Source organism: Grampus griseus (assembly GCF_964374135.1).
Source record: "Grampus griseus genome assembly, chromosome: 1".
NCBI lineage: Eukaryota > Metazoa > Chordata > Mammalia > Artiodactyla > Delphinidae > Grampus > Grampus griseus.
The window spans coordinates 163,454,005-163,481,743 of record NC_139017.1 but is presented as its reverse complement, the minus strand read 5'-3'; the positions used below and the strand labels follow the sequence as shown (position 1 = coordinate 163,481,743).

Genomic DNA, 27,739 nt, shown 5'->3' with positions numbered 1-27,739 from the left:
CGGGAACGTGTGGTTGATTACTCCTCCTCCAGGGCTAAAATTGCCCCTTCTGAAAGGTGACACCAAGCTGTAGAAATGACCCTCTCTCCTCGCTTCATAGTTACGATTCTCAGACACTCTCAAAATACCAGATGACAGGGCTTCCCTGGGGGCGCAGTGGTTGAGAGTCCGCCTGCCGATGCAGGGGACACGGGTTTGTGCCCCGGTCTGGGAAGATCCCATATGCCGCGGAGCGGCTGGGCCCGTGAGCCATGGCCGCTGAGCCTGCGCGTCCGGGGCCTGTGCTCCGCAACGGGAGAGGCCACAACAGTGAGAGGCCCGCGTACCGCAAAAAAAAAAAAAAAAAAACAGATGACAGGTTTAGTTACACAGAACTGGCCGACACTCGTAGTTTAAATCTCTCTTCTTGGCTCCAAGGGAGTGAGCAGAGTTTGGTGAATAACGAGTGGAAAACTCTTCTCTGGTCTGTCCCCGGCCCTTGGGCAGGAGATGATGGATGTGTGGGGCAGAGGGAGGCTGGTTAGAAGGCAGCAGGCAATGTTCCGCCCAACATTGCTCTTCAACTCCTGGTTTCTCGCCTCGGCTCTGTTGTCAGCCTCAGATCAGGGGTACTGACTTCCATGTCTATTGGTTGAAATCTCTTCCTTTTTAAAACCCTCTGGAAAATGCCAATTGTCCTTCAGGGACTTGTGCCAGGAGTTACTAGGACAACATAAAGAAATTCACTCTTACCAAAACCTCAATTCTCCTGTTGCAGTTTGACCTAAAGAAAAACATCTTATCCTTGAACCTCTTCCTCTTCCTCTTCCTCTTCTGGGGGTGGGAGGTGGGGTGGGGTGGAGTGTCTCCAGTAGGCTACAAAGCTGATGTGGGTCGTAGGTTGGAATGATCGTGTCCTTTTATTTTATTTGTTTATTTATTTATTTATTTATTTTTTGCGGTACGCGGGCCTCTCACTGTTTTGGCCTCTCCCGTCGCGGAGCACAGGCTCCGGACACATAGGCTCAGTGGCCATGGCTCACGGGCCCAGCCGCTTTGTGGCATGTGGGATCCTCCCAGGCCAGGGCACGAACCCATGTCCCCTGCATTCGCAGGCGGACTCTCAACCACTGCGCCACCAGGGAAGCCCCCTTATTTGTTTATTTTTTAAAGATTTTATTTTTGGCTGCGTCAGGTCTTTGTTCCTGTGTGCAGGCATTCTCTAGTTGCGGCGAGCGGGGGCTACTCTTCATTGCGGTGCGCAGGCTTCTCATCCAGGTGGCTTCTCTTGTTGTGGAGCACGGGCTCTAAGTGCGTGGGCTTCAGTAGTTGTGGTACGTGGGCTCAGTAGTTGTGGCTCGCAGGCTCAGTAACTGTGGCTTGCGGGCTCTAGAACGCAGGCTCAGTAGTTGTGGCGCACAGGCTTAGTTGCTTCGCGGCATGTGGGATCTTCCCGGACCAGGGCTCGAACCCGTGTTCCCTGCATTGGCGGGCGGATTCTCATCCACTGTGCCACCAGGGAAGTGCCAATCATGTCCTTTTAAAAGACATCATTTCATGCTACAGCTACAGGTACATCTGGCACCTCCTCCAGGACAAGCTATTTGCAGGTTTTAGTAGTGCTTTGCCAAAGTGTTAGCTGAAACACTTTCCTCAGTTCTATAGGTCAACTTCATATTTGGAATAAATAAGCCTGTGTGTTAAATTCCTTCTTGGTCTCTACCTCATGCAGGTAATTCCATGTGTGTTTCTCTGCTGTATGTCAGGCTGTGCTTATGTTTGCTTAATTGCAGTGGTTCATTTGAAAGGTGCTGTTAGAAGTGGAAAATGAAAGAAGACACTTGTTTGGTCATGACCACACTGGCATCTTGCTGTTTAGGTTCATTGATCAGGGAGAAGTCAAAGAGGAGAGAGACAGGGATGGATAGACCAACCTGGGTCATAACCAGGTAAAGGAAAGGTCTCGTGTGTGGGATCCAGTCAGTAAATGGGTCCCAGGGCCTTCAACTCTCAAAACACGAGCCTGTCATGGCCACGCTCACCATTACCCAGTGGACAGTTCTGTGTCCTGGAACCCTGTCCTAGGAGCGAAGGAACTTTCAGATGGAGAAAGCCGCTCTCAACATGTGCCTTTTTCCAGAGGCTGGGGAGAAGGAGGGGCAAGGGTTATGAGGCAGGGGTGGAGGTGAGTGGGGTGCTTGAAATGGAGGAACAAAGCCGTGAAGCAGGGCTCTGAGACTTGAAGTGGTGGCACCTTTCTTTTTCAGTGGGAGATGCTTACCTGCTAGTGAAGCATCCTTATACACAGCAATTATGGTCTTCATTATTCTTTAGCAAGAAGTAATTTCCTGGTCATCTGTCACTTTAAGACTAAGGGTCTTCCACTCCCTCTGCTGAGCATATATAGTAGCTTGTTGTACATCAGTTCTATTTATGTCCCATTTGGGAGCTCTGGGGGCTGCCCTTTGACAAACACACAAAAAGAGATTGATATAGCAAGAGCCATAGAAAATTGAGAAGGCAGGACTGGGGAGCTCGGTAACCTTGTGTTAAGCCCTGTTACCCATGGGGGCCTTGGCCTCAGTAAGTAATCAGCGGCTACCACTGTCTTCCTTTCATATGTCATCCTTACTATAGAATAAAAACACTCATGTAACTTGCGCTGCGAGTCACCCGTCCTGTAGTGTGGTTGGGGGACTTGAACTCTAGGCTGCGGCCTGCCTCTGGATGGAAGGGCCTGGCCCACCACCTGGACACCTGCCCACTTTGAGGGCTCACCCACTTAAGAAGCATTTACAGCCAGGCCCCTGTTGTGCTCCTCCCCGTTCCCCATGCCCACTTCCCTGCCCCCCAGGCCTTGAATGGTCTAAACAAGACCACATCTCCTGTTCTACAAGAACACCTGGTCTCACTCTGGATGGCCTAGCAGATGTCAGTCATTCAAAGCCAAAACTCAGTAACCACTACCAGGGAGTAGGCCTTTCCCATAGGTTATTAATCTTCACCATGGTTCTAGCCAACAGAGATGACTCTCCTTGAGTTTCAGTTGAGGCAGCTGAGGCTCAGAGATGTTAAGCAACCTGCGCAGAGTCACACAGCTAGAAAGTGGCAGAGCCAGCGTGGGAGCCTTGGTTATCCCATTCTGCCCTTGATCATAAGATGCACTGTAGACTCTAAGAGCTGGCGTGAGTGCGGAGGGGCCTGGAGGCTTCCTGGGAATGAAGGGCAGCGGCCCAGAGGTTGGAATGAGCCTGGTAAGGAGACAGCCTGCTCTTCCCCCAATCTGCCTCCTGATGTTCTTTACCTTCTCTGAGGTCCCTCGCATTTGCGTAGCCCATTACCTCTTACATAGCCTTTCTTCTTTCTCTCTTGTGGTCTTTAAAATAGTCCTCAAAAGTGACCTTTTCTTTCCAGATGAGGAAACTGAGGCTCATGGAGAGGGCCTTGTCCAAGACGGTGTAGCGAACCATAGCGTTAGCAGGACTTTGGGGTCCTGAGTCGTGTTTTCTCCGTTTTCTGTTCCCCACCCCACCCCTACCCCAGTCCCCCAGCTCCACCCCCACCATTGCTGGTGTTTTCCTGTGTCTCCTAAATCTCAGCTTGACTGTTGTTTGAGAGGGACCCTGGGCTGGGTCCTGGCATAACCAAGACTCACTCAGCCCATTCCCTCCCCCCTCCCACCCACAGGCCCTCTGAGGCCCTCCCCGAAGCACCTCTCATTTCCCTGGGTCTCCCCGATCCATCAAACTGAATCTGCACACACCGTGAAGATGCCAAGAGAGGTGGGCCTCTTCCTGGTGTTACCTGCACGGTCAGTCCTGGCAGCGGCGGCAGCAGCAGCAATGATGGCCCTGCCTGCCTCTCCCTCGTTCCTGAGCCCGTGGCTCAGGCGAGAAGCATTAGGGAGGGCGAGAGCCATCACGGGTCTGAGGGCGCTCATTCATTCCCAGCACCTGACAGAGGACTTAGGTGTAGGGTCACTGCTTGCCTGGATGTTCTGGTGTCACACAACTGCACCCAGCTGGGTCTCGGGAGTGACTTGATGAGCCTCTGAATCTGCAGGGTTTGGGGGTTTGTCTTGTTGCTGAGATGGCACCTGGGCAGCCTGCAAAGTCAGGGCCACTTTGTTCTAGATCATTGTCTCCTGGGCCGTTTTCCCACTCCCCATGCCCCATGGGGTCAACCCGGCTTGTGGTTCTGCCTGTGTAGTTCCCCTGGCTCTGTCCTCCCACCTCCGCCTCAGACCTCTTACCTGGCTGACTTGGTGAAGCTTCTGGTATGGCCCTCAGGCCACAGTTTTCTACAATATGTGCTTCATGACCTAGAAAGCACAGTGCTGGCTATGTCCTTCTCAAGCCCTCCAAGAGGCAGTGCCAGTCCCTCCGGGGAATAGCCTGGCCTACCCTTCCTCCAGTGAACTGAGCAGCTTTTAGAAACCCTAAATCCCAAAATGTAGTTCATAAGAAATCCTTTTCTTTAATCACAAAAGTTACATGTTGTACAAACACTGATATAGCAGCTTTCTAGCTTTTCTGATTGCACGGTCCTGGGTGAGTCCATTGACGCTGCATCTCCTGTGATCCCAAAGCAGGGCTGGGCCTGCCTGTGGAATGCGCCCACTGATGTGCTAGAGCTGAGTCGTGAGAGCCATTGTTAAATTTTCAGAAATTTGGTGAGCTGATTGTTAAAAACAGCCATATTTTTAAATTATATAAATTTACAATTAAATAAATTATACTAGAAGCAATGGTAGAAAATACTCAAATCTCATTACTTCCTAAGTAATTTACTACACTTTATTATTTATCTATGCTCCTTTTTTGGGGGGTGGGGGGGTGCGGGGCATGCTGTGTGGCTTGTGGGATCTTAGTTGCCTGAACAGGGATCGAACCTGGGCCCTCAGCAGTAAAAGCACAGAGTCCTAACCACAGAACCACCAGGGAATTCCATACCTGTACTCTTGAGGTTACATATGTCTACTGTATCTGTACTTAATGGTGTGCTACTGTGTGTCTCTACCCAACATCGTTTTGGTATGGGAATATTTACACCACAAGCAATTGGCCAACACTATAAATCAAGATTTTATTTATTGTTTTGATAATTATCTAGACTTAGGAAAGTGGTGGAGAAGATCTTAATTAATAGTGCAGCGTAAACTTTAAAATGTATCATTGTAAATAAAAAGTGCAAAAAATTGAGAATAACATTTTTCTGGTTTTCAAAAACTACCATCCAATTCAGCAAAGATTCCACTCACATCACTGACAAACAAATGAAATCTGGTGTGTTTTCGTTATTTCATTTTTGTCTTACTATTTAAGGTCAACAAAAATATTGACCAGTGCTTGTGTGGGAACCACACATCTGTCAGCACATCACAGGATTTGCTGCAGGTCCCACGTATTTGACCACTACCATGCCTTTGACTGGCGTGCCCAAGTCCCCTTTCATTCACTGACATTTATTTAACAAATACATATTGAGTGTATACTATGTGCCAGGCACCAGAGACACAGGAACGGACAAAACAGACAATAACAGAATAAACATGTCGACTGCATTTTCAGACCCTTCCCTCCTTAAAGGCACAAGTGCTCCCTCTCTGCATCTTGATCTCCCCCACCCAGGGTGAGCTCTGCCTCCATCCTGGTCCCGTCTTTCAGCTTTTCGCTGCTGGGGATGAGCCTCAGCTTGAGGAGGACAGAGTCTGAGCAGAGTCATGCGTGAAGGGCTTGGAACTTGAATGAAGGCCCAGGATTGAATGTTGAAGCAGCTTTTGGGACAAAGCCAGTAAGAGAAATCAGTTTCTTTAGAGTTTGTGAAAATGGGATGCATCCTTCCCACCTAAAGAATGGTTAGCTGTTCTCTGTACTGCGGGGCGGAAGATCTAAAATGAGACCTTTGCACTTGAAAGGGCTTCAAAATATTTAATATAAGAAATATCACAGGATAGCCTGCTGATTCACTCATCTGTTTGTTCAGCAAATACAAGTGCCTACCCAGCCGGGTGCTTGCAAGCTCTATGTACTGCCAAGCCTGATGATCTGCGGTCTCTCCTTGAGGGATTTTCAAACTTGTGGGGCAGTTGATAATCCAGGTTGCTGGCCAGTGAGCACAGCGGTCAGCATGCCCCCAGCCCCCCCAGAAGCCTTCCTCCTCTCTGTGGAATCAGGCCCCCACGGGCATCCAGTCTCCTCTTTCTCTGTTCTCCCCCTACTTAGCATCGATCTCAGTTTGCAGTAATTATATACCTGAGTGTGTGTTTGATGGATGTCTGTCTCTCTTACAAGAATGTCAGCTCCAGGAGGGCAGGCAGGGATCCATATCTGTCCTGCTCACAGGGCCCGGCATCAGTAGGCAATCAGGATAAACTTGTTAAATGAGTGAATGAAGGACAGAGCAAGTTTGGAGGAGGGAGACTGATGCAGGTGAGAAGCCCAGAGGGCATCTGGAGGGAGAGGCTTTTGAGCTGGAAGAATGAAGCCTTCATTCTTCCACTTACGGCAGGTGAGGCAAACTCTTGCATTTGTCAAGGTCCCGCCCGAACCTTACCTCCATTGCACAGCTTTTTCTTACCCCTTCTCTCTGGAGAGGTATCTATGACAGAACACAGCACTTTGCATTATAGCTTTTATGTGATTCTTAACCTTTCTTAGGTCACAGAATCTATGCTAATCTGATAAAAACTATAAACCTTCCTCCCCAGAATAATGCTTATGGCATGCAAATGCACACGCACAAACACGCAGTTTTAAGTTCAGTTTCCAGGGGTTCACAGGCTCCCATTCCCTCCATAAACCCCACATTAAGAACCCTGCTTTAAAAAATGTGATTCCCCACGGCAGGCACATCCTGCCCCTCTGTAGCCCCCATATCTAGCACAGTTCTTGGCATATAGACCTTAATGTGGAATATTGGGTGGATACATAGAAGCATTGAATGGGTAGGTGGGCATTTTAAAAAGTGTCCTGATTTGCCACGACCTGTGTAGAGGCAAGCTAAAAATTCCATTGACATCATCAGGGGAGAGGGTCAGCTTGAGCAGAGAATGGCAGCATTCCTTATACCACCGATCTGTCCTGGCCCTAGGAGTGTGGTTCTGCCCATACCTGGGAAGCCCACCAACTCCATAAGACCATTTTCCAAATAGAAACTTAGAACATGGTGTCTGACACGTTGTCTGATAATGGCGTAGAATATTTGAAATTGGGCGCGTCTCAGAAAATTAGGGGTTGTGTGATTTCAGGGGAACATAACTTAGTCCTGAGGCTGATTGGGTTGCTCTTAGAGTTTCTGTAAACCCCAGAAGGGGATGATCGGGGTCTAGGCTGCGCTCCCCATGGTGACCAGGTTAGTCCTCCCATCTTAGGTAGTGAGACTCAGCACGGCAGCCCGTTTGTCCTCCACGTTCTTCTCTATGGTCAGCTGTGTCACTAATTCCTAGTGTGGTACCGCTAAATGCTGCCCATCTTCTGCTCATTACCACCCCTTCCCCCCGCAAAAGGGTGGTGTATATGAATCCCTACCTTTTAAACTGTTCAACTCTAGAATCTTAAAAAAAATTTTTCTTTTTGCTTCTATTTAAATCCCTATTTTTCACATTGGGGCGTTTGACAGTGTTGATTTTTAGACACCAGAATAGTTCAAAACCATGGGGGGAAAAAACCCTACAGTACTAGCTTTTGCTTGGAAAACAGTTGTCAAGGAAATAGATTTTGCAAAACATTTCCTCCCAGGAGAGCTCTCTCTTTCCATGTATCCCCACACTGAACATTATTCTCCTGTGCGATGTGGTAGGCAAAAGTACCATTGGCAGGTAATTTGTCTAGCCAACACCTAATTATGAATTAAAGCCCTTGCTGGCATGTTCTCAGGTTGGCAGCCGATGGTGGACCAAGTTCCAGTTCAGTTTATAGTGCATCTGAAACGTTCTTGGACTTACAGGAAGATATTTTGGCCCTGGCTATAGACCGGGGAATAGAATTCTGTAAACTCTATTAGCAGACAGTGGAAGTGCCTGATATAGATGGAGCTGAAATTGCAGAACGTTGTTCGATTAAAAGAAAAGGTGAAGGCTCATGGGGCAGAGGCTGTGACTCAAGGCATTCACATAAGGAGATACTTATCTCATGATTAGAGTGCTGGCTGCCCAGACACCAGCCAGTGGTACTTGGAAAATCTGTCACTGTTAGACATGCCAACACATGTATGAACTGCTCAGTTGTGAGCAGACCTCATAAGCGAGGCTGGTGGATTTAATTATCACTTGTGAGAACTTAGTCAAGAAAGTGCTGGCCCGGTTAGAGTTGTGGCCAGCGACACTGGCAGGTGGTTAATTACAGATTTCTCCAGTCCATGGAAGTGCAGGTCCATGTGTAGACAGGAGGAGAGTTGGTGACAAAGAAGCAAAGAAATGATCGTGTCTCCATTATTCTCATTTGTGTTGGGATCTGTTGTACTTGCAGTAATCTTTAATTATAAAAATTAATACTATGGGATGGTTATCAATGTTATCATTTTTTGTTATGTTGCCTGGTAATGTCCGTTTGTGCCCAAGACATGCATGTTTCTATAGTTACAGTGTAAAGAAGTGAAACCTTCCTTGCTCTTAGCCATTTTGTCATCACAATATTCTAAAAGGCTATTTTGAGAGATGGTCGAGCCCAGTCTGTGGGGTGAAAAATGGAGCCTTTGTGACAAGAGCCTGAGTCTTTGAAAAGACTTCATTTTAACCAGAGTAGTTCACAATGTAGCGTTCCCCAGTAGCAAGACAGAAAAACGCTCCTAAACAGCTAACTGCATTCTCCTCTCCTCTTTCAGGTAACAATCTGTCCCATTACAGGGCACTCTCTAGTGCAGGACCCATTTCGCACGTCCCTATGGACTGCATGAGAAGCCAGAAGTTGTGAATCTTTAGGTTTTTGACAATTTCCATCCTAAGGAGTGATCACTAATGGAGAAAATGGTGCATTAAGTATTGCAGGTAGAGTCTGTTTGCACCTCCCTTAGTCAGGTTATCTCCATCACCCTGCTGCTTTTGAAAATGCCCCAGGGCTTCCCCGGTAGCACAGTGGTTAAGAATCTGCCTGCCAATGCAGGGGACATGGGTTCAAGCCCTGGGCTGGGAAGATCCCACATGCCACGGAGCAACTAAGCCCATGAGCCACAACTACTGAGCCTGCGCTCTAGAGCCTACAAGGCACAACTACTGAGGCCGTGCGCTCCTAGAGCCCGTGCTCCACAACAAGAGAAGCCACCGCAATGAGAAGCCTGCGCACCGCAACAAAGAGTAGCCCCCGCTCATGGCAACTAAAGAAAGCCAACGCAGCCATAAATAAATAAATAAATAATTTATTTTTTAAAAAAAAGAAAATGCCCCATTAGTGGAAGAAATGGTGGCAGAATTATCATCAGAAGTACTCAAAATCATTCTATTTAAAGGTCACACTGGTAGAATTTTCAGATAACACTTGGCATTGCTTTTTTTTAAGTGGGAAAGTGGCTGCTCTGGGCATGGGGAGAGGACATCTTTTGGGTTTCAGATCTCTGGTTAAGGCTGTAACCCCACCAAAGTGGTGATCACTTAAAGATAATTACCTTCCACATTGTTCATGCTAAACTCTTGAGATGGACTGATTGGCATATTTAAATCTCATCTCCCAGGCATTTGCTAATTATCATAGCCTAGTTGGAGAAGAACCTAATCAAATAGCTGTTTAGAGATGCTTTGCATTTTAAAATTGTTCTGGGTTTATCCTAGAGAGGAAATGTGCCTCTGATTTTCCACTGGTTCTTTCCCTGACCGGAAGAGGGTTTAAACTTTTAATGGCTTAAACAGCCACAGCTAATCACTCAGGAAACTTCGTGCATTTACATTTTCTCTTTTGCGTCATTTCCATCCTTGACCCCCTTTCATCACCTTGAACGAAGCTTTCTCACTTGGTGGCTTCTCATCCATGAGGGGGGCCATTGAATTCCAGCTAATGAGGCTCATCTCTTTTATTCATTTTAAGTGGTACCAACCAGGCCTGGAGTCAGATCTGAGAGTGAATGGTTATCACATGTTTCTCAGGTCCATAAATGGAATACCAAGTCCATGGTGAAAGTAAGAAGAATTTCTTGCTCAGAAAAAGAAAGACAAAAAGAGTAGCTTCTTGGGTCAGCAGGTTGAGTAGAAGCCACCCTCCTTAGAAAAGGCACCCAAGACTGGGTGCTATTTTCTTAACAGCAGCTGGAGAAGACCCTCACCCTGCCCCCACCCCTGCCAGCTGAACTGAGATCCTTTTTGTTTTGTTTTGTTTTTTCAGTATGCGGGCCTCTCACTGCTGTGGCCTCCCCCGTTGCGGAGCACAGGCTCCGGACGCACAGACTCAGCAGCCATGGCTCACGGGCACAGCCGCTCCGCGGCATGTGGGACCTTCCCGGACCGGGGCGCGAACCCGTGTCCCCTGCATCGCCAGGTGGACTCTCAACCACTGCGCCACCAGGGAAGCCCTGAACTGAGATCCTTTTATGCAATGTTCTTTTCCAGCCACTGTGCTCAAAATTGGGAAAACACGACGGTTTTCTCCTTTATACAGCATATGCGGCTGTCGGTGACAGAAATCTCACCAAGGCCTTTCTTTTGTAGGCAGTGTCTAAAACGGCCTGTCTTTGAGACTTATGTCTTTCAAGACCCTGTGAGCCACTGTCACCCGTAGTTGTACCTCAAAAGCAAATAAAGGGAAGAGGAATTTTGTGAAGGTTTTCTCAAGTCACTGTCACTGGCCGTCAGTCCGTTTGTCTGCCTTCTGTGAAAGGGTCTGTTTTGCGGGCTTGGCAGGAGCTGCCACCTCCCAGCAGCAGGTTTACAGGCCCCAGCAGGAAGCCAGATCTGGAGGCAGCTGAGAAAGAGAAAAGTCTGCTCTTTCTTATCAGAAGCCAGAGCAGCGGAGCTGGGGCAGGTGCATTCAGTTACTTGGGAGTGGGGAGTGGGGATTCGAGGAAGGTTCTGAGAGGTAGGAGCACCTCAGAATCAAGCCAGCCGAAGCCCTGTGTGAGCTTTGACTTTGATCATTCAAACAATTCAAAACGCTGTGAAACTTGAGGATCTGAGTTTTCTCTCTTTCCTTGTCTGTCCCATTAGCTCATCAAGATTAGAGTCTTTTGGTTTTCATAGTTAATTATTCTTTGGTATTCTATTTCAGGGTTTTGAAATCAAATTGCTTGATGTTTTACCCTCTCCCGTGTGATTAGGTTATCTTTTATAATAAGACTGCAATAATCCTTTCAAGAACACAGCACTTTAGCTCAGCACTCTCAAGGAAGATGTCCTAAAGGTCCCATGAAGTTTAGTCTTGTAGGAGTCAGAAAACACCACCGGTTCCCGTTATTATGAATCCGGAAGTGCCACTGCACATCATCCATCATCACAGACCTAGAAAAATGAAAAGAAAACCTATGTTGAGCTGTCTGATTAATGCAAACTGAAGGAGTGCTTATGGGGTGGCAGCTCTTTGGCTTCATAGGATGAATGAGCTCCAGGACCTGAGTCTTTTGTATGGTGTTTGTAAGGCTGAGCAGGTCTGTTTACTGCTTTGAAATTCTTTCTCCTGGTGTGAACGGGTAACCTTATCAGTGGGTTGTACAAGGCTTTCTAGCCAAGAAAAAGAAAATATGTACTTTGGAATCTCCGCTGATGGGGCCCCAGGGGGAATAAAGAGAAAAGTCAAATGCATGTCTCAGGCTACACGTGGGAAACAGGAGGAGTTTTTTTTTTTTCAGATACTCATTAAGATCTCAGCTCAGTTATCAACTTGGAGGCCTTCCTTGGCCAACTCCACCCACTCAGTCATCCTCTCCCCCTCTTGCTTGATTTTTCTTCAAAGTGCTTATCACTCTTCAAAATTACCCTGCTTATTTCTTATTGTCCATCTCCCCACACTATACGAGCCGTGAAGGCAGGAACCTTGCCTGTCTTGTTTACTGCTGCATGTACCAGAACATGGGGTACCTAGTAGATGCTCAACACACTTTTTTAAAATGGATGTCAGGTGAGGGGAAGTTGAGAAAAGAACAGGAAGAGGCAAAGGTTGGAATCAGACCTAGGTTTGAATCCAAATCCTTCACTTATTGGCTGTGTGCCCTTGGAATAATTATTGAACCTCTCTGAGTCTCAGTTTTCTTATCTATAAAATGCTTCCCAGAGGAGCAATGGAGGATTAAATGAGATAAAGTAACGGTAACATCTGGCACAGGGGCTGGTACATGGAGGTGCTCAATAAATACTAGTTCATTCTCCAAGCCTTAACGGAAACAATTGTACAGGGCGAGAAACAGGGCCCTTCACTGCCCACACGTGTCCAGAGGTTTTCAGGCCTCCTTCTTGGGTCCAGGAATGGTATCTCTGAGGAAAGTAGCACTAATCCTTTCTCGGCTCCAAGGAGAATATAGACAGTTTCACGTGGTTCTACACGCATGCGTTAAAGATGGGGTCCCAAGGATTCTGTACCCAGAGCTGGCTCTTCAAGAGATGGCAACACTGCCTAGAAGACAAGACTCCTGCCCTCCTGAAGCCTTTTGTTCTCATCCTCAGCTGAGGGCCTCCATGAGAACCCCAAAGGCCTTGAGACAGGTCACCTAGGCCCCTTGCTGTCACAGATGCCACTAACAGCCTTTAGAAAGTGTTTATCAAGGCTGATCTTCCAGATTTCCAATGGTGTTACCTCTCTAGGCAACCTGGCAACAGAGATTACTTCTCTCCATGGCCCAGTTAATGTCTCCCTGCCACTCACTGTGGTATTTTCCTTGTTTTCACGTAAACATGTTTTTTTTTTTTTTTCCTTTCTTTTAAAAAAATTCTTAACATTCAGGCGAAAAAGAACTGGTTCTGCCTCTTTTGCATTTCCAGAGACCCCAGCCTCTGCTGGGGCAGCTTTAAAGCAGGTCATGCCTCCCTTCTAACGTACTGAGCCTTCGGGAACTGGAAATTCGGACGGTTCTTGTTTTCAAAAAGAAGCAGGCCTCAGGTTGGGCCGCGTGGCAGCTGGCGGCAGCCAGTCCTCATTTTGATTCTGTGTGCCACGTGCCGTCCAGAGGTGCTGGGTTGATGTTTTGTTCATTCATTCAGTGGACAGTGGAGCAGCCTAGTGAGATGGAAGGGACACAGCCTTTTGAATCAGTCAGACCCCAGCTTCAAACACTGGCTCTGCCACTTGCCAGCTGCCTGGCCCCAAATGTTGGGAAAAGGAGACACTAATCTTACCTCGGAGGGTTGTAGAGTGGGAAACAGTGTGCTGTCATGGTTAAGCATTCAGGCCCCCAAGTTGTCCTCTTGCATCCATTGCCTGGCTCTGCCACTATTTGTTCTGCATCCTTGGAAAAGTTACTTAACCCTCCAGGACTCAACTGCTTCATTCTGTAAAATAGGGGTAACAACGGTAACCCATCCTAACAGGGTTGTGGTGCAGGATGAAATGCTTCTGAAAGGCTTAGCCCAGTGCTCAGCACATGCTAGGTGTGCAGTACATGTCCACTACTGGATAATAGATAGATAATAATGTAGCCATCGTTATTACTAATGTGCTATGTTGACTTCCTCTGTTGGGCCAGCCTCATGCTAGGGGTTGGGGATGCATCGGGTCACAGAGCTCAAGGGCAGGGGAAGAGACATGAAAGAAATTATTATCCTGCAGAAGTCTTAGGTACTGTCATTGATGGATGGCAAGGGGCTGTGGCAGTGAATTCCAGAATGGTGGTACCTCTGCTCCAGAATATCAGAATTCCTTATGTAGAAAAAGGGCTATGGTGGCATGAAAGTGCATTGGAAATTTGGTGGGTTTTGTTCATTCAGTTTTTCACTGGGAAGTGCTAAGGCCCTTAAGTAGTGTATTAGTTTGCTATTGCTGTAGTCACAAATCACACAAACTTAGTGACTTAAAACAACACAAATTTATTCTTTTACAGTTCTGGAGATCAGAAGTCTAAAACAAGTCTTCCTGGGCTAAAATCAAGATGTTAGCTAGGCTGCCTTCCTTTCTGGAGGCTCTAGGGGAATATCCATTCCCTTGCCTTCTCCAGCTTCTGGAGTCCCCCTGGAATCCTTAGTTTACGGCCCCTTCCTCCATCTTCAAAGCCAGCAATGGCCAGTGGAGTCTTTTTCACATCTCACCACTTCGACTCTCCTGCCTCTTCCCTCTCACTTCTAAGGACCCTTGTGATTACATTGGGCCCACCTGGATAATCCAGGCTACTCTCCCCACCTCAAGATCAGCTGATTAGTCATCTTAATTCCATCTGAAACCGTAATTCCATTTTACCATACATACTCACAAGTTCCAGGGATTAGGACATGGGCACCTTTGGGGACCGTTATTCTGCCGACCCTAGGTGGGAAGGTGCCGTGTGAGTTTGAGGTATTGTCCAGAGGCCCCTGTGGCTGAAGCGTGGAGAGTGGGAAGGGGCCTGGGGAGAGGTCAGAGGCAGGCCTTTCAGGCACGGTGCCTTGGGGAGTTCTTGGACGCTCTTACACAGAGGAATGACATTTGATGGCTTGCATTTTTAAAGGGCTTAGTCTGTTGGTTGTATAGAGAAAGGATGTGGCGGGGGGGAGTGCCTGAGAGGAAGCGGGGAGCCCATACGGAGGTCCAGGGACAGTGGTGGACTGGGAGGAGGATGGGAAAGGGGTGAATCAGAGATGTTGTGGACAGGATTGCTGGAGAGTGAACGTGAGGTGTGGAGTAGAAGGAGACTCCAGAGGGCTCTGAGGTTTCAGGTGGATGGTGCTGATGTTTCTGGACATGGGGAGATGATGTGGATCCCAGGGCCACAGACCACAAGTGCTAATACTTACGACAGAGTTTTCTGTGTGCCGGGAGCTGTGCCAAATGCCTTGCATGGTAATTACAAACAGCCCTCCGTATCCACGCGTTCTGCGTCCATGGATTCAGCCAACCGAAATTCAGTCTGAGGTTGGTGACTCCACAGATGCAGAGCCCAAGGATAAGGAGGACCAACGGTACCAAGCCATTTTACAGAAGGGACTTGAGCATCCATGGATTCTGATATCTGTGGGGGGCCCTGGATACCAAGGGATGACTGCAATCCTTGCAGCCCCCTTGGAGGCAGGCATGGTAATTGCTCCATTCTATGAGAAGCATAGAGTATTCTGACAAGAGCGTAGACTGCCTGGGTTCGAATCCTGGCTCTGCCACTTGCTTGCTGTGACACTTGGGCATGTGCCTCAGTTTCCTCATATGAGAATGGGAGCAATGATAGACTAATCTTATCAAATTAGTGTGACGATTAAAGCGTTAACATATATGGAAAACACTGATGACTCATGGAAAACACTGGTTAAGCATAATATAACAGTATCCTTATCTTTAAACAAATGAGATAATCGAGGCACAGAGAGGTTAAGTATCTTGTCTAAGGACACACAGCTGCGGAAAGCTGGGATCCAAAGCCAGGCTCTTAACTACCATGCCTTACCTCCTCCTTGAGAGGACCTCTCAGAGCCGTGGTGAAAACTGCATGTGCTAATACATATAAAAGCCCTCTTCGTGGTGTTGGGCACATGCTGTATATTCCATCAGTGTGTGTATGTGGAAGTGCAGTTGTTGTTTTTTCTGTAAAATGGGGGTGATGGTGGCGCCCTCCCAACCTCACTCACAGGACCATAAGGCTCAAATCAGGAAGGCAAAGCACTTTGGAAATAGTAGAGCTACCTACACATAGGCCATTTTTATACTCAATTTCTTCAAAATGGCCTTGTTGAACCATTTCCCCTTGGAATTTCACTCACAGATGTGCTGAGGTCTTTCATACTGTCATTCATCTTTGTCCACAACTCCCCATCTCCCTGCCTCCACCCCAATGCCCAGGCTTTGACAGAAGAGAGTGGGGAGGACCCTTCACTTTGCAGTCAGGGAACCAATCTCAATGCAGTGGCAGAGCTCGATTTGCTTGTGACCTTCTCCATCAGCTCCCCTTGTTCATCTGCAGACTCTGTACCAAGATCATAAAGGTGTCCCATGGGAATGTGTCTCACCCGTTCTTGCTATCCCTGTGGCCTCACAGTTGGAGCTGTTCCCTTACTGGGCCTTCTAAAACCCTTGTTGAGGCAACTCCACCAGGCAGTAGGTGTTTCTGTCCCAGGCATCCCCCTTTCCCCTTGGTTCTCACAACACTAGCAGCCCCGGGGAGCTCCCCCTCTGTCGTCACCATCCTTACATATTTATTCAACATACTTTTATGGAGGACCTCTATGTGCTGGGCAATCTGTTAGGTGCTGGGGAGCAATAGTGAGCAAATGGAGCCTGTGTTCTGGGTGTGGGAGGAATAGATACTAATTAACCAATCACGCAATGAATGTAAAATTCTGACTTTAATAATCCTCTATAACAGGAAGATTCAACACAGTCCAGGAGGTCAGGCTTCTCTAGGACATGGAAACTAAGCTGAGATCTGAAAGATGAGTGGAATTTACCAGGAAAAAAGTAGAGCGAGGAGTGGTCCAAGGAGAGGGACTATCGTGTGCAAAGGGCCCGTGGCAGGAGGAGGCATTGCTCTTTGAGGAACTGAGAAAGCAAGCTAGTACAGCTGGGCAGAGGTGGGGAGGAGAAGCTGACGCTGGAGGCATGAATGGGGGGACTCTACAAGGCTTGATGGGCCTTACTGAGTTTGATCTTTATATCTGATGGAACTGTTTAAGTGTGTGTTGGGGGTGGGGTAAAGATATGAATAAATTTGTCCTTCGAATAATCACCATGGCTGCAGTGTGGAGAACCATGTAGGAGGCCAGAGAGGACTCCTCTAGGCCAGTTAGGAGGCTGCTGCGGGAGTCCCATGAAGAGATGGGAGTGGTATGGATTAGAGTGGTGGTGCAGAGAGAAATGGATGAAGAGGTACTTAGTAGATAAATTAATAGTGTAGCAGCCATCCTATGGCTGCTTTTTACTGAGCACATATTATGTTCCAGCTGCTGTGCTAAGCACTCGGCAAGTGTTATCTTATTTACTCTCAGGGTTATTATAAGGATTAAATATTCCTGTCCTTTTACAGATGAGGAAACTGAGACTCAGAGAGGTTAAGTCACTTACTCAAGGCTGCACAGCCAGTAGACAGCAGAGTCCTAGAGCAGCTTCTCAAACTTTAATGTGCATTTGGATAACTTGAGGATCTTGTTAAAATGCTGGCTTTGATTCAGCAGGTCTGGGGTGGGGCCCAGGATGCTGCGTTCCTAACATGCTCCCTGGGTATGCCCAGCTGTTGGTCCCTGGACCGCACTGAATAGCAAGGGTCTGTCTGCCTCTAGGTCCCACACTCTCAGCCATGGCGCCTTAGAACAGCTACAGATGGGATGAGATTTCTGAGACTGCTCAAATCTGAATCCCATCCTGGGCAGGATGTGGGCGTGCTCTCTGGACCTCAGATAGGTCAGAAGTCATATCACATTTTCACTTCCTACATTTGTCCTTCAGTAGCTCAAGCAAACCCAGAAGTGAGAGGGTTAGAGGCAGCACCTCACTGTCTACTCCCCACCCACCCCTCCACCCCTCAGCACAACCAAACCCCATCCTGCATCCGCTTCTGAGATATAGGCCAGGGGTTATGTGCATTCGCAGATGTCTCATCAGCAGTTGTCAATCAGATCATTTTGTGGGGCACCCATAGAAGGGGGTGGACTGAGAAATCTAATGTGGATGGTTTTAGGTACCAAGCTGTCAGCTGTTTCCCTGGGCTGTGCTGAAAGTGAAGGAGTAAAAAATCACCCTAACATTCTAATCTCTTCATCTGTGTGGTCATTAGATCCTGGAATCATTAGAGACCAAGCCCTTTCCCACTCAGCCCCTGCAGATGGGCCAGGTGTCACTGCTGGGAGACACCAATAAGGCTGCAAGTCGCTGTGTGAGCACTTGTCTTTAATGACTGGGAAAATCCATTTCCCTTCCTGGCAGCTTTGAGATATTGCAACCGTGCTTCTGGGTCATTGCCAGACCTGACCCTTTCTGTGTGCGTGTTTTATTTTTATTTTTTATTTTTTTTTGGTTTATTTATTTATTTATTTTTGGCTGCGTTGGGTCTTCATTGCGGCACACAGGCTTTCTCTAGTTGCGGCGGCGAGCGGGGGATACTCTTCGTTGCGGCAGGCGGGCTTTTCATTGTGGTGGCTTTTCTTGTTGCGGAGCATGGTCTCTAGGCACGCGGGCTTCAGTAGTTGTGGCACGTGGGCTCAGTAGTTGTGGCTCGCGGGCTCTAGAGCGTAGGCTCAGTTGTTGTGGCGCATGGGCTTAGGTGCTCCGAGGCATGTGGGAATCTTCCCAGACCGGGGCTCAAACCTGTGTCCCCTGCATTGGCAGGCGGATTCTTAGCCACTGCGCCACCAGGGAAGTCTGCGTGTTTTATTTTTAAAAGGGGAGGATGTCTCACTGTTTCAGTGATTGCTCCTTTCTCCCTAGCTGCCGCCAAAGAACTTTCCAATGCAAACTTTCTATTCAGTTTCCCACTCTCAAGGCGGTCCGCCAGTATTCTATTTCTTCCTCTTCTCAAACGCATCATTTCTTGGCCCCATCATTCTGGGGCCCCTCAGACTGGGGTGGGTGTCTTTGTCTGGGCAATGCAGTGGATTCTAGTCACCTTTCTGCAGGAGAGGATTCTAGAGCTCTGAGACAGGTAGAAAGAACATCTTAAACAAAATAATGTCTGCCTCAAATTAGTAAATATTTTTCATTTTAAGAGTTCATGTCATTGCAATTTGTTCAGGTGGACAAGAACAGCTTTTGTTTGAGAAAGAACTGAAGAGGTGTCTTAGGATTCTGCTCTGATTGCTCTGCCTCTCACTGACGCTTTGTTTCCTGCCTCTGCAGAGCTCCGTGAAGGGAAGGCTTTGTGATCTATTGTTAGGTATTCTTTGAATCTATAAAGCATACACTGCTGGAAGGGAGGGGCTTCCAGACCATCCAGAGCTCCTGTCTCTAGCATGGACACGCATTCATGCACACACACACGTGCACACACACAAAAATGATGACTGCCTGGTGTGTATTTCTAGAACCCAGTGGGGGCAGAGGTGTTTAGTTCTTGTGTCTCTTGATTCTTACAGCCACGTTCTTGATTTCTCTTTCTGTAGCTCAGGCTGCCCCTACCCCCATCAGCTGCTTCACTTCTCTTGCTGGTTGGCCCCCTCTCTGACTCCTGGCTGGAAAGGCCTTTTCCTCTATCAAAACCCACTCCCTCCCAACCACCCCAAGGCCAACCACCTACACGATCCCTTTAGGCTTTAGGAGTAGCACTATAACATTTCTTCCTTATGTTTTTCATTTTAACCATCTTTCATTTTCACCTTACAAACATTTCTAGATATTCATTATAGAAAATCCAGAAAGTATAGGTCAATCATAAGAAAACATAACCACTAAACCTCTCACTGTCTGACATAACCACTGTCAGCACTTTTGTGCATTTCCTTCCAGTATTTTTTTTTTCCTTTAAAACACTCGTACATAGTCCAGTGATCTTCATACCATGTAACTTGGTATCCTGCTTTTCCAACTAGTATTATATAATGAACATCTTTGTGTGTCTCTCCCTATATAGTGATATTTAGTTTATATCACTAAACATTTGGAAACACAATTTTTGATACCCGTTTCATACTTTACATCTCATACTTTAGCTCTTGCATGATTATTTTTAATTGGGAACAATACCTATCCTGTCAAGCCCACTGAACTGCTTGATCAAATGAGAGAAAGTGTGCAGAGAGCTGCACAAATATGCGCAATGATCATTCATGATGTTAGTTTTATCTTCCCAAGTGAACTACTTTGTATGTTGTCACGGAATTGTTATATACTTTCCTATTCAACTTTTGCACAGCAGTGGGCAAAACTAGCTGTCTGGGTTTAATCTTTAAAAGGGAACATACTTATTAATAACTTTTAATTTTTTTCCTAGCAATTTCTTAGAGGCTCTGGCCTAAGGAACTTACCTGAAATATAGAAAAGGGAGTGTGCACAAAGATGTCCATTATGGCATTATTTACAATAACCCCAAAATAGAAATCACTGACATGTACAATTATATGGGAGGAAGGTTAAGTAAATGATGCTGAACCTACTTGCGAAGTTATTATATAGCTGTCTAAAATGATGTTTACAAAGCCTTTGTAATAAAATGGAAGATGTTTATGTCATCATCACTGGAAGAAGCAAAGATAAATGAAAAAGAGTGGAAAGAAAGACACCAAAGTGGCAACAGTGGTTATAATATTTAAATGATAGATGATTATTTTCTTTCTCTCTGTTTTTCTGCAATGAGCTTGTATACCTTGGATGCATTAAAAGATAGGTGGGTAGGTAGGTAGGTAGATGGATGGATAGATAGATAGACAGATCAACCTTATTTTTTAAACTATTGGAAAGGATGTAAGCAGAAGAGGCAAGTACGGGGCACAGAACTGAGTTCAAGTGAAAGTAGTGACCCACAGGTGGGAGAAAAGGGCATGGGGGGCTGAGCCCAGACTGGGCTGGAACTTCTGGAAAATGCTTAGAACCACAAAAGGTGCCTTTTAGTTTATTTTTGGAGCAGGAAGAACAGAGTAAGGATGGGCACCTCATTTGAACATGGTAATATAATTATAAAAGGAGAAACCAAAATTGCTAGTTCCTCATTTGCTCCATCCTCTGACCAGCGTGGGCGGGACAGGCTTGGTGAGGGGAATGTGAAAGCCCAATAGGGCTTTTGAGGAACCGAGGGGTAAGCGGAGCCACAAGGAGACTGGCAACAAGCACATTCTATCATAATTTATACAAGTGGGGGAAAACAGAATTCTGTCATGTATAAATCTGGGTGGAAATGACATCAACATCCTGCAACGTTCCCTAATTTTTTTTTTTTTTCTTTTTTTTTTTTGCGGTACACAGGCCTCTCACTGCTGTGGCCTCTCCCGTTGCGGAGCACAGTTCAGGGCTTCCCTGCTGGCGCAGTGGTTGAGAGTCCGCCTGCCGATGCAGGGGACACGGGTTCGTTCCGCGGTCCGGGAAGATCCCACATGCCGCGGAGCGGCTAGGCCCGTGAGCCATGGCCGCTGAGCCTGCGCGTCCGGAGCCTGTGCTCCGCAACGGGAGAGGCCACAACAGTGAGAGGCCCGAGTACCGCAAAAAAAAAAAAAAAAAAAAATTCAGACTTTTAGAAAAGTGGCAAAAGATACTACAAAGATTCACATTTACCCTTCACCCAGATTCCTCAAATGTTAGTGTTTTACCCTGTTTGCTTTGTGTACACTCTTCTCTCTCTCTTTCTACACACACACACACATACACACACACACACACACGAGGTTTCTGAACTGTTGGGGAGTAAGTTGCAAGCATAATGCCTCTTACCCCTAAATACTTCATTGTGTATTTCCCAAAGGTTGGTTCTACTTTTCTATATAACCATAGTAAAACCAGAAAATTAACGTTGACACAATACTATCTGATCCCTATACCCCATTCACATTTTGTCAATTATCTTGATGATTGTCCTTTATAGTAATAATAATAATAGTAGTTGTTATTATTTCTGCTCCAGGATCGCATCCAAGGTCACGTATTACATTTAGTTCACGTCTCTTTAGTCTCCTTCAGGCTGGAACAGTTCCTCAGTCTTTCCTCTTCTTTCACGACCTTGATGTTTTTGAAAAGTAAAGGCCATTTACGTTGTAGGTTGTCTGTCTCTCAGTTTGGGTTTGTCTGATCTTTCCTCATGATTCGGTTCAGGTTTGCATTCTTGGCAGGATTACCACTGAAATGACGTGTGTTCTTCTTAGTGTGTCATATCAAATGGCATGTGATATCTATTTGTCCCCATTAATAGTTTTTAAAAATATAAATTAATAACAGCTTTACTGAGTTATAATTCACACATGATAAAATTCACCATTTTAAAGTGTAAAATCCAGTGGACTTTAGTATATTCCCAGAGTTGTACAGTCATCATCACAATCAATTTAGAACATTTTCATCGTCCCAAAAGGCCCCATACCCATTAGCCATCATTCTCCATGTCTTTTTCCCTCACCCCTGGTGACTACTAATCTACTTTCTGTCTATAGGTGTGCCTATCCTGGACATTTCATATACATGGAATCATATGCCGTATGGCCTTTTGTGTCTGGCTTCTTTCACTAAGCACAGTGTTTTCAAGGTTCATCCACGTTGGAGCATGTATCAGCACTGCATTCCTTTCTATGGCCAAATAATACTCCATTGTATCTATTTACACGTTTTGTTGGTTCATTCATCAGTCAATGGACATTTGGGTTGCTTCCACTTTGGGGCTATTACAAATAGTGCTGCTATGCACATTGTGTACAACTTTCTGTATGGACATATGTTTTTAATTTTCTAGGGTGTATGTCAGGGTACCCAATACCACCGCTAGGTTCAGTGATTCACCAGGAGGGCACATAGTCCTATTCCTGGCTGATTTACTACAGTGAAAGGACACAAAGCAAAATCATCAAAGGGGAAATGTGCATACAGAGAAGCCCTGGGGAAACCAGACCCGGCACGCAGGAGTCCTCTCTGGGTGGAGTCACCCAGAACACCCTCCATTCCTTCAGCACTGAGTTGTGATGACACGTGTGAGACGCCATCCACCAGGAAGTTCATTAGAGACTCAGTGCCCAAGGTTTTTACTGGGGGCTGGTCATGTAAGTACCCTCGGCCTAACATGTACCGAAATTCCAGACCCCCGGAAGGAAGGCAGGTGTTCAGCATACACCACATTGTTTGTACAGTCTCAGTGCAGTAAACCACCCTTACCCATCAGAGAATGGTGAGAACACTCACTAAATCCAAGTTCCCAGGCACCGGCCAAGGGCCAAATCTGCAAGCAGAGCCTTTCTAGGGATAGAAGTCTCAGGCCTACTGTGTTAACTCTGTTCTGCACGAGTCTACACCCAGGAGTGGAATTGCTGGGTCACATCGTAACTCCATATTTAACTTTTTATGCCACAGTGTTTTCCAAAGCAACTGCGCCATTTTCATTTCCACCCGCAATTGATGAGGGTTTCCACTTCTCCACAGCCTGGCCCACACTTGTTATTGTCCATCTTGTTGATTATAGCCATCTGGTGTGACTGATAGGTTTTTAAGTTAGTGATTTGCAGGCATTTAGAACCAAAAATGAGGATCCGTAGGAGCCAAAATGTGTTCTCTAAGAACAAATCATACCAGCCTAACCCCTGATTTTTCTTTAAAGAAAAAAAAAGCATCTGTTTTCTCTGTACTCGCTGTACGGGGGGCAGAGTGCTTCTGTATTTCAGTCCTGTCCTTCATAGTATCTTCGTATACAAAAATGGAGACACAGGGCTTGGACTGATTACCTGGAAGATTCCTCACTTGTTGACAGATGACACTCAAAGAGCAGTGCTGGAGCCAGGTGAGGGGCCCCTGCTGCTGTTTCCCCAACTCTGTCCTCAGCCCAGCCATTTAATGTTTCTCTCTAAAACTTGGGGGAGACACAGATGGCGGTCCCATGAAAGCAGGCAGAATACCCAAAACACACAGACACACACACAGTGAATGATAAGATCTGGTTCCAGAAAGATCCTGACAGCACGGAATGAGTATGGAGAGTCCAGTGAGATGCAGTTGTTAGGGACAAATGGCAAGTCCACACCCACAGGGTCTGGTCCAGATGTAACCAGGGAGAGTTTGCACTTCGGTTTCTGCTTATTACCAAAAGCCAACAGTAACAAATGGGTGACGAAGTCTGGGCACCCTGGAAAAACGTTGTGATGTGTATCTGCAGTTTCAGGGGATTTAGAGCTCTGCCATCAGGTGATCTGTCGAAGGAGCCGGGCTGTTCAGCCGGCCAACAGGCAGCCTAAGGTGACTTGAGAGTTGGCTCCCCCTGGATGAAGATCTGTGGTGGGAGCATATGAGCTGTCTTCCCCATGGCCCGTAGGGAAAAGCAGATTTAGATTGATTAAGAAAGAACTTTGTGAAACTCTGCAATTGAATGAGCTGCCTGCTAAGGAGGTAAGCACCCTTTCACTGGGGGTGTTCAAAGAGAGATTACTTAGTCTTTTTAAGGAACTTGCATGGGGCAGGAGGTGGCCTGAGTTCTTTGAAGCCTTAGAACTGCCTAAACATGAAGCCAGGGACTGTCCGTCTCTAAAGGCAAGTCCAGGGGCTGCCCAAGGCACATATCACCAGTTCCAGAGTGAGATTAGCCTTTCTGTAGGTCACCCTCTTCTTGTGCCCCTCACAATCCTACTTGTCCATCAGGACACTTGGGTGCCCGTGAAGCTCCCCTTGAGACACGCGCTTGCCTTCTTCTGAGCACCTCTGTTACTCAGAAGCCCCCCCACCCCATCCCCCCGACCCATTACCTATTTTACCTGTGATGTGTGTGGTCCACACGTCAAGTCTCCCAGCCATGTGTTAAGCTCCAGAGCCAATTTTCTTGTTTGTTCTTACTTTCATTGAGCAAATACTTAATGAGCACCTATTATGTGTCAGCCCCCTGGTGAGTTGCCAGGCACGCAGCAGTGACTAGGGGATCGGGGCACTGACCAAATAGTCGCGAGTATAAGAGTTTAACTGCAGGCTGCTGTGGGACCTGACATCAGGAATGTGGGGAGGTCGTGGGGGCCTGGCTGGGGAGGAGGACTCCCTGCAAAAGTACCCTTTCAGCTGAGAGTTGAAGGAAGATAAGCAGTTGGCAGGAAAGTGGAGGGAGGGGTCCGGGGGAGCAGTCCCACCGTGGCTGCAGCCCAAACTGCGGCCGAGCACAGGCTAGGACACCTGGTAGGTTGGGGCGCATTAGGAAGAGAAGTAAGGACCACCTGGCTGGGGGCTTTCTCCGTCATCCCCGCTTATCCAGCGCCTGGGCTTGCGAGCCGAGGTGGGAGACACAAGGATTAGCGTTCGAGGGTCTGTGTGTCCTTGTGCACGTGTGTGTGTGTGAGAGCAGCTCTAATTGCCTTCTGAATCCTGTCCCAAGCGACACAGGGATTATTTGTGCCTTCCTTCCTCTCCGTTGATGTGGATGACTGTGAGAACGGGCCACGTTCCAACATCCCCACGTCCCTGCAGTGACAGCTCCTTTGAGAACATGTAGATACCCATGGTTCTCTTAATTACTCCTGCACACCCACTTCTCTCTCTCAAGCAGGTGGGGTTTGGGGGTAGGGTGCAGTCCTCCCCCTCCAGACCTCTGCTCCTGCTTTCCTGCTGCCATTTCTGTTTTAACAGCCTCCTGCTGCTCCCCTACCCATCCCCCACCCCTCCCTCCCCTCACACTGACTTAATCGAGGCCCGCCCCCCCAGAATAAGAGAGACTGAGGGAGGAGGCCAGTCTCCCTTAAGCGCTCATACCCAGCAGTTAGTTTCCCTTATTGCCAATTCAAGATAAGTAGAAAATAACCAAGGAATGGAACCAGGGCTCAAAACCTGTGTCAAGTGCTTGGCACGCAGTACCGTGACATTTGCATGTGTGTCTCCTGGGAAGCCACACATCAGGCCAAGCATGGGGGTGGGGTCTGCTGGCCTGGGAGTTGAAAGAGCTGTATTCCAGCCCTGCTGGCTGTGCCACCCTGACCACCTTCCATCTCTGAGCCTCAGTTTCATCATCTATGAAGTGGAGAGATGGTACTAGATTATTCTGCCATTTCACGGAGAGCCCAGGACACAGACCTGTCAGGTCTGCCCTCCTGGTCTGTGTGTTTTGACCCCAGGGGTGAGCATGGCAATGGTTACTGTCCAGGTGTGCCTGGAAGAGATGGCTGCTAGACCTTGGCACCAGGAGTGGCAGAGCATGGAGAACGCAGGTGGCGATGTCCAGAAAGACAGTGCTGAGGCAGGAAGGTGGGCTGGGAGATGGAAGGAGAAAAGCAGAAGGGTGCCAGACAGTGTCTGGAAGTGAGCTGGGAAATAGAAATAAACACATATAGTAGACTGCTGGTTCTCAGATGTGGCCCATGGACCACGTGGGGATGTGTTAGAAAGACAGGATGTCAGGCCCCACCCCAGACCTGCTGGATCAGAAACTCAAGGATGGGGCCCAACAGCCTGTTTTAACAAGCTCTCTAGGTGATTCTGATGCACGCCAAAGTCTGAGAACTAATAAGGTGGATGAAAGAGGGGTGGATGGATGAGGCTTGGAGAACCAGATGGGTATTTTAAAGGCTGAGCAGGAAAGAGGACTCGTGTTTGTTGATCACTTGCTGTGTGAAGTCAAAAACTGGGCATTTCCAGCTACTTGCTTTCATTTAAACCTTTCAGGATTGTGGCAAAGCAGCCCTTGTTATTCCCATCTCAAAGATGAGGCAGCTGAGGCTTGGAGACATTCAGTTGCTTGCCAAAGTCAAAGAGCTAGTGGCAGGGGTAGGATTAGAACCTGGGCCTCCCCGCCCCGAAGCCTGAGTTCTCTCCACGACACCAGGCTGCCTCCCACCTGCCTGTCCTTCAGCTGTGCCTCCGCTGCCTGGGCTGGCTCCCTTCTCAGCCCCATGGTCACCGCAGAGGCCTGCTCTGCTGTCCTTTTTCTGCAGCCTGCCATCAGAGGCAAAAGGGAGACCCTGGGGGGGGGGGGGCGGGAGAGCAGGGCTGGGGACAGATTGTTGCCTTGCGTTCCTCCAGCCTCCAGTGCTAAGTGCAGTTAGGAGACAAAGGTGCTTCTATGCTTGTGATGCTGCTGAGGGGCTAACATGGTTGCCTTAATGTGCTAAGAACTCATGCATGCACTGGGTGACAGAGCTGACGGATACTCATTGCCAAGCCTGTGCAGGGTGCTTTGGGGGAACCGAGGCAAAGAAAATGTAGTTTCTGGCTTCAAAGAGTTTGTGGTCCAGAACCAGTAAAACAAAAACTAACAGTGACCGGCTGGGGTGCTAGGAGGCCTGGGAGAGCCAGCCTGGGTCAAGCCAAGTGCAGGAGGAGTTCAAAGAGACTCAAGCAGTGACTTTAGGGGACAGACCTAAGGCTTCGGAGCCAGAGGGCATGGGTTCAATTCCCAGCATGCTCACTCACTCCCTGGGTAATCCTGGGCGAGTAACCTCATGTCTCGACCTGTCTCCTTATCTACAAAATGGAGTTAACAACCCCTAGCTCAAGGGACGGTTCTATTAGATTCTAACAGGCATCCCTCGTTGAGTTTTGTTTCCTTCCATTCAGAGGGTCACTTTAGGTCCGGGAAGGCTTCATGGAAGAGGTGGCTTTTCACTTTGGCACTGATGGATGGCTAGAATGTACTTAGTGCCTTTTGTGCCTTCTCTGAGGAATCTATGGGTAGATGCAGGACACGTGGGGTTGTCGGAGAACAGCCTTCCAGGCATAACTATGAATAGAACAGTGGTGAGAGGAAGTCGTCTTTCTCAATGTGGAAGATTGTTTTTATAATGTGGTTTCAAATCCTGTTGCAAAGGGCAAGGCCAGGTGGCCAGCCCGCGCTATTGGGAATCTCCACGCTCAGGGTCTGTTTCTGCTCTTTCTTACAGATGATGCAGTTCGCCTGGCAGAGCTACAAGCGCTATGCGATGGGGAAAAACGAGCTCCGGCCCCTCACAAGAGACGGCTACGAGGGGAACATGTTCGGTGAGCTGACGTCGGAAGACCCCCTGCCCCTGGGGGCCGAGCAGAATTTCATTTTTGACTTTTTCTCTCCTGAGCTATGTCCCTGTTTCTCCAGAGCTGGGGGCTCCCAAGTCTGACTTCCTCCAGGGTTGTCTAGGCTTGTGAGCCTTCTAGGTTTGGGGGGAACCCACATGCTTCTCCCTCAC

At 47.7% G+C, this 27,739-nt stretch overlaps 1 protein-coding gene across 3 annotated transcripts in view; it reads left to right on the top strand.

Annotated features, from left to right (window-relative positions):
• Positions 1-27,739, top strand: part of MAN1C1 (mannosidase alpha class 1C member 1) — a gene marked incomplete at both ends in the record, with an annotated part of 131,283 nt that overhangs the window by 25,260 nt on the left and 78,284 nt on the right. For all 3 annotated transcript variants that reach the window (XM_082678088.1, XM_082678089.1, XM_082678090.1), the window contains one exon: positions 27,458-27,554. In XM_082678088.1, coding sequence (XP_082534214.1) covers positions 27,458-27,554 — 97 coding nt within the window. The remainder of the gene's footprint in view (positions 1-27,457; positions 27,555-27,739) is intronic.